Source organism: Onthophagus taurus, chromosome 6 (genome assembly GCF_036711975.1).
Source record: "Onthophagus taurus isolate NC chromosome 6, IU_Otau_3.0, whole genome shotgun sequence".
NCBI classification, from domain to species: domain Eukaryota; kingdom Metazoa; phylum Arthropoda; class Insecta; order Coleoptera; family Scarabaeidae; genus Onthophagus; species Onthophagus taurus.
Window position 1 is genome coordinate 11,174,188 of NC_091971.1, and position 6,762 is coordinate 11,180,949.

At 30.4% G+C, this 6,762-nt stretch overlaps 2 protein-coding genes across 2 annotated transcripts; one reads left to right on the forward strand and one right to left on the reverse strand.

Moving 5' to 3' along the window:
- Positions 1–933: 933 nt before the first annotated feature.
- Positions 934–2,731, reverse strand: LOC111424357 (Dihydrouridine synthase 2). The gene is made up of 5 exons (XM_023057861.2): positions 2,481–2,731; positions 1,907–2,378; positions 1,563–1,850; positions 1,181–1,510; positions 934–1,130 (listed from the first exon to the last, which is right to left on the reverse strand). Exons 1-5 carry the CDS (start codon positions 2,638–2,640, stop codon positions 1,022–1,024), a joined length of 1,359 nt encoding a protein of 452 aa, XP_022913629.2. The 5' UTR covers positions 2,641–2,731; the 3' UTR covers positions 934–1,021.
- Positions 2,596–4,019, forward strand: LOC111424358 (uncharacterized). The gene is made up of 2 exons (XM_023057864.2): positions 2,596–3,372; positions 3,430–4,019. Exons 1-2 carry the CDS (start codon positions 3,201–3,203, stop codon positions 3,855–3,857), a joined length of 600 nt encoding a protein of 199 aa, XP_022913632.1. The 5' UTR covers positions 2,596–3,200; the 3' UTR covers positions 3,858–4,019.
- The last annotated feature ends 2,743 nt before the right edge of the window (positions 4,020–6,762 follow it).

The following is a 6,762-nucleotide window of genomic DNA, read 5'->3' on the forward strand; positions in this document are numbered from 1 at the left end:
TTTAAAATTAAACATCATTTTTAAATTAATTAAAGTTACTTTTATACATTAATTTTGTTAATCACTTATCGGAATTGGTTGTATTATGGAAATAATTAATATTAGAAACTAAATTTAAATTTGTTTTAGTAATTAAGTTGTTTTGTCAGTTGGGTTGCATACGTCATATAAATTAAAAAAGTTATTAATAAAGTTATAACTTATTTAATAACACTCCCACTTTCATTAAGCTTTTCTTTACTAATTAAGCCTAAATAATAAATACATGAAAGAGCGGCTCCTTGCTCGGCATATTTTTTATTATTTTCCCTACAAAAAAAGATTTTAGGCATAATTAATTAAATCAAAATTATTTTACCAATAAAATGAAGTATATTTTTCCCCGTTCAATGATAAAATGGCTCTAAATAATTTTCCTTGGTGAATAATTTCATATTTAGGTTTGTCATCAATTTTATTGTTAAGCACCAAGCAAATAAAATACTTTTGGGAATGGTGTGGTTGGTGTTTTCCGGAAATATTGAGCTAATTTTATATATCTTTATAGCAATTATTGTACGATAATTTCGAAATTAGTAACAATAAAACTAATGTTATTGTTGGATTATTGTTAAATTGAAAAAGTTAGGTTATGTTAAACGTCAACGAAATGTCAATTTCAAATTAAATATTATTTTTTAAATTTCGGTATCTTTAGCATAATTAACGCTGATAAATGCATATCTTAATAGCAATTATTGTACGACAATTTCGAAATTAGTAACAATAAAACTGATGTTATTGTTGAATTCAGTTAAATTGAAAAATTTAGGTTATGTTAAACGTCAACTTCAAATTTAAAATTAAACGTTATTTTTAAATGAATTAAAGTTATTTTTATTATTAATCACTTATCGGAATTAGTTGTATTATGGAAATAATTAATATTAGAAATTAAATTTAAATTTGATTTAGTAATAAAGTTGTTTTGTCATTTGGGTTGCATACATCATATAAATTAAAAAAATAATAAACTTATATCTTATTTAATAACACTTCCACTTTCAATAAGTTTTTCTTTACTAATTAATCCTAAATGATAAATACATGAAAGAGCGGCTCCTTGCTCGGCATATTTTTTATTCTTCTCCCTACAAAAAAACGATTTTAGGCATAATTAAGGAAATTAAAATTATTTTACCAATAAGATGAAGTATATTTCTCCCCATTTAATGATAAAATGGCTCTAAATAGTTTTCCTTGGTGAATAATTTCATATTTAGGTTTGTCATCAATTTTATTCTTTAAGCACCAAGAAAGTAAAATACTTTTGGGTAATTCGGTATCTTTAACATAATTAACTCTGATAAATGCACATCTTAATTCTTTGCAATCGTCGAATTGTTCGAATTTCGTCCTTTTTTTAGCTGGCTCAAACATATCGGGGGTGATCATTCTTCTACAAGTCATGCCACGTTCGAAAAATTCTAATTCTTTTTTTCGACAATAATCGCCTAAATCCCATATTTCACTGTAAAGACATAAAATAAATTTAATTTCTTTTTAAGTAAATTAAAACGAACCAAATTTGTTGTAAAGTTTGACATTCTAAAAATTTTTTTCCCCTTGGAGTTTCTTGCAATTCCTTAAGTATATTCTGTATGACATATTTGGTAGTGTTAGGGCTATTATCAAAATTAACAGCATATTCAAGATATTTACATATAACAGTATCAAGATCCAAAATTCCTTGTTTCCTAAAAATTGAACAATTTCCTTGAGCAGCTCTCGCTAACATCACAGAAGAAACTCCACATTCCTTTTTAAATTTTTCTATGTCAGAATATTTTTCTATTTCTCTAGAACCCCCACTAAAAAAATCTCTAATTTATCAACACAATCATAAACAAATATTGATTCAAATTACTTTGCAATAACCGGAATATTAATATTTTCAGCAATAAACTTAATTAAACCATTTCTATTAGGATGTTGAGGTCTTTCAGCCCTAGTTCTACCATGAATCCCAATTGCTGCAATTCCTGTTGAAACCAATTCTTTCACCAAGTTTAAAGTATCATTTTCGTTTTCAAAAACTCTTATTTTACATGTTATTGGAATTTTTACACTTTCCACGAGTGTTTTTAAAATTTCTTTAGCTTTAGGAAGGTTTGTTAATAAAGCTGCCCCCATTCCACCTTTAATAGAAAACTCCTTGGGACAACCCATATTAATGTCAATCCCTGCTACATCTTCCTCAACCATTTTAGCAACCTTTAAAGCCCTATTTGGGTCGCAAGTTCCTAATTGAAGGACAACACAATCATGTTCTTCTTTTGAGGTTCTAAAGATAACCGTTCCATCTGTTTTATCCAAAAAATCAATTGTGCCTAATACATCTAGAAAATAAAGTTGTAAATTAAAAGTGTTGTAAATATTTGTTTAAATAAATTTGAGTAAATAAACATGTTTTTGAGTTATAATTAGATTCGTTATCTTACCGTTTACTTGCCTAACTGAATTTAAGAGTTTCCAGTCGATTATTTCTTCCGAATAAACTATTTCAGCACCATAATGTAAGGCTAATAAACGCATGGGTAATGAACCAACGCGTACCATAGGTGCTAAAATTAATTTATTTTGATAATTTAATATTGGCATTTCAAAAAAGTTAAGTTTAATAAAATAACACCAAAATTTTAATTCTAACCACAAATCTTGTTACAAAAAAGTTAGGTTATGTAAATATGACATATGACATCTGTCAGGTTTTTGATACGACATCTTTTGGTATAAATGAGAAGATTTAAAATCCACTTAAAAATTAAATAAAAAATATGAAATTGTGCGGTTTAATTGACTTTAATTGTTTATTTAATGGTTTTTCTTTTATATCGTGTTAAAAATTGTGAAGAAAAAATCGTATGATCGAATGTCAAACCGAAAATAGCTGGAGATAACCTCCAATTCCTCCCACATTTCCGTTTCCGTATATAGTATTGTTGTTTGTTGACGTTTTAAATTACAACATTCCTTGGGTGTGATGAAAATTAACAGGCTTTCATCAGTTCGAGAGTCAGTGCCAAGGCTGGAACATCACATAAAATAACAGCCGATAATTAGAGTAGTCATAGAAGATTTGGGAAAAGTATATAAGAAAAATTTAGGTTATCTACTTCCAAAAAGAAAATTAACATTTTCTTTAAACTTCCATTTTTACGATGTCATCTCATCATAGATATTCTACAGCAACGTCTTATGTTTTACTTGCTGGAACAGGGATTTATTGTATCGTAAAATATACAAAATATGATGTCACTGATAATTTAGATTTACCATTAATTACTTTTGGAGTAATTGCGTTTCATTCATTACTTGGTGTATGGAGATGGGGTAAGAACATATCAATAAATTACTAAGTTCTTAATATATCTTATAACTTGTTTTTAGGTAACCCAGATTATGGTGGAAAAATTTCAAAATTCTTTGATATAACATCACATGTTCGAAACGCTTTAGCATTATCTTGTATGACAGGAAATATGATTATAAAAGCTAGACAAGATAAATTTTTTGGTATAACCATTCCTGTAGTTTCCTCAATTCCTTTGGTGATGTCATTTACTGAAGGTTGTGCTGTAAACGAAGATTTTGTGGATTTGCTAACTGCTATTAACGTAATTTTCTGTGGCTGGTTTTCATATTTAGACAATGAAAATATGTGGGGCATTGCGGCAGCGATATCATACATGTTTGCCAGATTTGGTAGATACGCCGAACGGGACATTCCAGATGAAGACTTGTCAAATTTCGCGCTATGCTTTTTTTCGTACTTTGCATACCGAGCTTGTGGAGAAATTACGGCCAAAGTTTTATAAATAATTTATTTTCTTTAAGAAAACAACGATTTTAGATGAGATTTATGCATATCATAAGACTGTGGGCCATGACTTATATTACAATATGTATTTATTCAACATTTTATATATATGTATTGTATTCTTTATTGTTCTTGTAAATAAAAGGTTTTTAATTGATAATTTTAGTTGTCTCAGAAAAATAACTAAAATTTGCTTTTAAAAAAATGGTGTATATTTGGTTGCATATCTACAATAGATTAATTTCTGATAATTCAAATACGGATCAGTTGTGCCTGACAAAATGTACAAGAGATGGCAAAGCATACACAAATAGATCGATAGGAATACCATCAAAGCTATGGAAAGACAGCTGGACCTCAGTATTACAGGAGAATCAGAACCAGGGATGACGAAGCGTCATAACAAGTCATGCCTAAAAACACAACAAAAGCAATCAATGCACATTTAGCGAAAAGCAAGATTAGTGTCACTTATTTGAAAGTACACCAAGTGTTTTTGCTTGGTACTACTTGTGGAAAATAATCTCTCTATAACCTTCTGCATCCTCTTCTTCTTACAGTAATATGAGACGATGATGACTGGCCTTGAGTTTCCCTTTATATTTTAGCATTAGCATTTGCTTCTCTTTTACAAAGCTCCTAATCTTGTCATTCAATGGGTGGCAAAAGTGCTTTAATAACTTTGACTCGGCTTCTTTTGCCACCGAAAATACTTATCGTTTTGACGGATAATATAAGAACTATACTTATGGTGCCTGGCTTCACCAGTTCTTCAGGCTGTTTTGTATAGCCCCACCTTTCTCAATTTGCCGCGCCTCACGATGTGGGTTGCATTGCCCAGGTTGCACAACCGTGAGGTTGGAGAGATGATGGTTAGTTGATCTGACACTAAGTCATTGCGCCAAGTTGTAACGATGTATGTGTATGTACTGCGTTGCAACCCAAATTTAACCATATCATTTTCAAATACAATTAGTAATCTTTCATTGAAGAAACATAGAAGTAATATATTTCGGAGAATATAGAATACCAATTATATTTTAGATGGGTGTTTTCAGAACTTTCTGAAGAAAATCATCAGAAAAACCTTTTTAGTTCTCGAAAAGACTCAAAATCAATAAGAGTTTAACAATTACATTGGCGCATCGCTCACATTCTCTTGTTATCCTTCTACATCCTCAAGGTATACTTGATCCTCTTGTTTTGATTCTTCATCACTAATCAACCCCATCCATTAATCTTTTCATTTTTAGGTGGATCATAACTTTCAAAACTTATAATCGTTATATCCACCTGACATCCTCCTGCGTTATTATCCGCCATTTCACTAAATGTAATCAAAATTACTCAAAAACCCGTATATGCAAAAAGTCAAAATAATTCCTTTGTCAAGTGCTTTCAGACTAAACCCCATACTTCACCAGTTCTAAATAGGTCGATTTGCGTTGAAACAACATTGCTGATGTGTGCCGAAAGGTGGCAGTAGCTACAAACATGTTTAATTAAAATATAAAAGTCATTTCTCTGTATTGTACTGCTAAGAAAAAAACTTATCAAAATAAGCGCATCACTGCAACAAGCAACATCCTCAAATATCTTTGTAGTGTCAATTTGATCAATTTTGTCAGAAACTTCTTTGAAATCCGTAAAAATCACGCATATATAACCCATTATTTGTAACAACAGGACATCGTCTAAGAGCTTCAAAATGGCACTTGAAACATCACCACCCCTCCCGAATTTCGTATTAATCTCTTGCTAGCTTTGTTGGGTTATTAGCTGCTTTATAATATTTTCCTGAAACTTTTTGATAATGTTGGCAAAATGCTACTTGTATGGAGATCTTTATGTTCTCTCGAATTGTTTACTTTTGGCAAAATAACTGGTTCTGTTCAGTTTTTTTATGACGCCAATCAATCTCAAAAATTGAATTATAAAGTTTTGATCAGAAGGAAGAAAACTATCTGCAACAACTCTGGAAATGCCATCAAGAAGAAAATTTGTTGCCATAAACATTAAATACCATACCTCATTTCTTTGCTATGACTTTGCTCTGAAATACAAGTTGAGGTTGTGTGGGCTTTTGTAGTATTCTCAATCAGGAAATCAGAGGATTTTCTGTAAATTTGGTGGCCTATAACTTAAAATTAGTTACCTACAAAATATTTAAAAGCAAGATCAAATTTGTGATAATTTTAATATAAAAAAAATAGAAAATTGTTACAATAATATTTCAAGATAATGAGAGTTGTACCAATATAAATGGGTTGGTACAACACAAATACAATTATTATGATGTTCAACTACATTTTATCCCAAAATTGTGATATAATATAGAAAACGTTAGATTTGACAAATAAAAGGCAATCATAACTTGCCTAGGTCTATAAGATTGGAGGAAGCAAATTAAGTGTGATTGATTGTGTGATGAAAAATGTTATGCAATGCATTTCTTTTTTACTTATCGTGGAAGATACAACATAGATTTACTTTATATGTACAGGGTGATTCTCATTCTATACGCATAAACTTGGGGATTTATTCCTCGTGACAAATAATGAGTAATAGGTGAAGAAAATTGTAGCAAAAGTTTTTTAGTTTCCTAGATATCCATGAAATTTACTTTCAAATCAAGAGTACATATGGCAGCAGTTTGTATCTGATTTCGCAATCCTTACTCAATCCCTGCAAAGTTAAATGCCTGTATTAACCCTGTATGCCATCATCTCAATATCAGCCAAGAGGACGGCATCATCCGCATAGCACTCAATCTTGATTTTGTAATCACCATAGTAATCACCCTGTTCTAATTCTTTTATCCTTACTTTGTCGAACGTTTTGGTTCGATCAACGAAACAGAGGAAGGCTGCCTAACGTTTTTTCGCCAGAGTTCTATCTGTTTC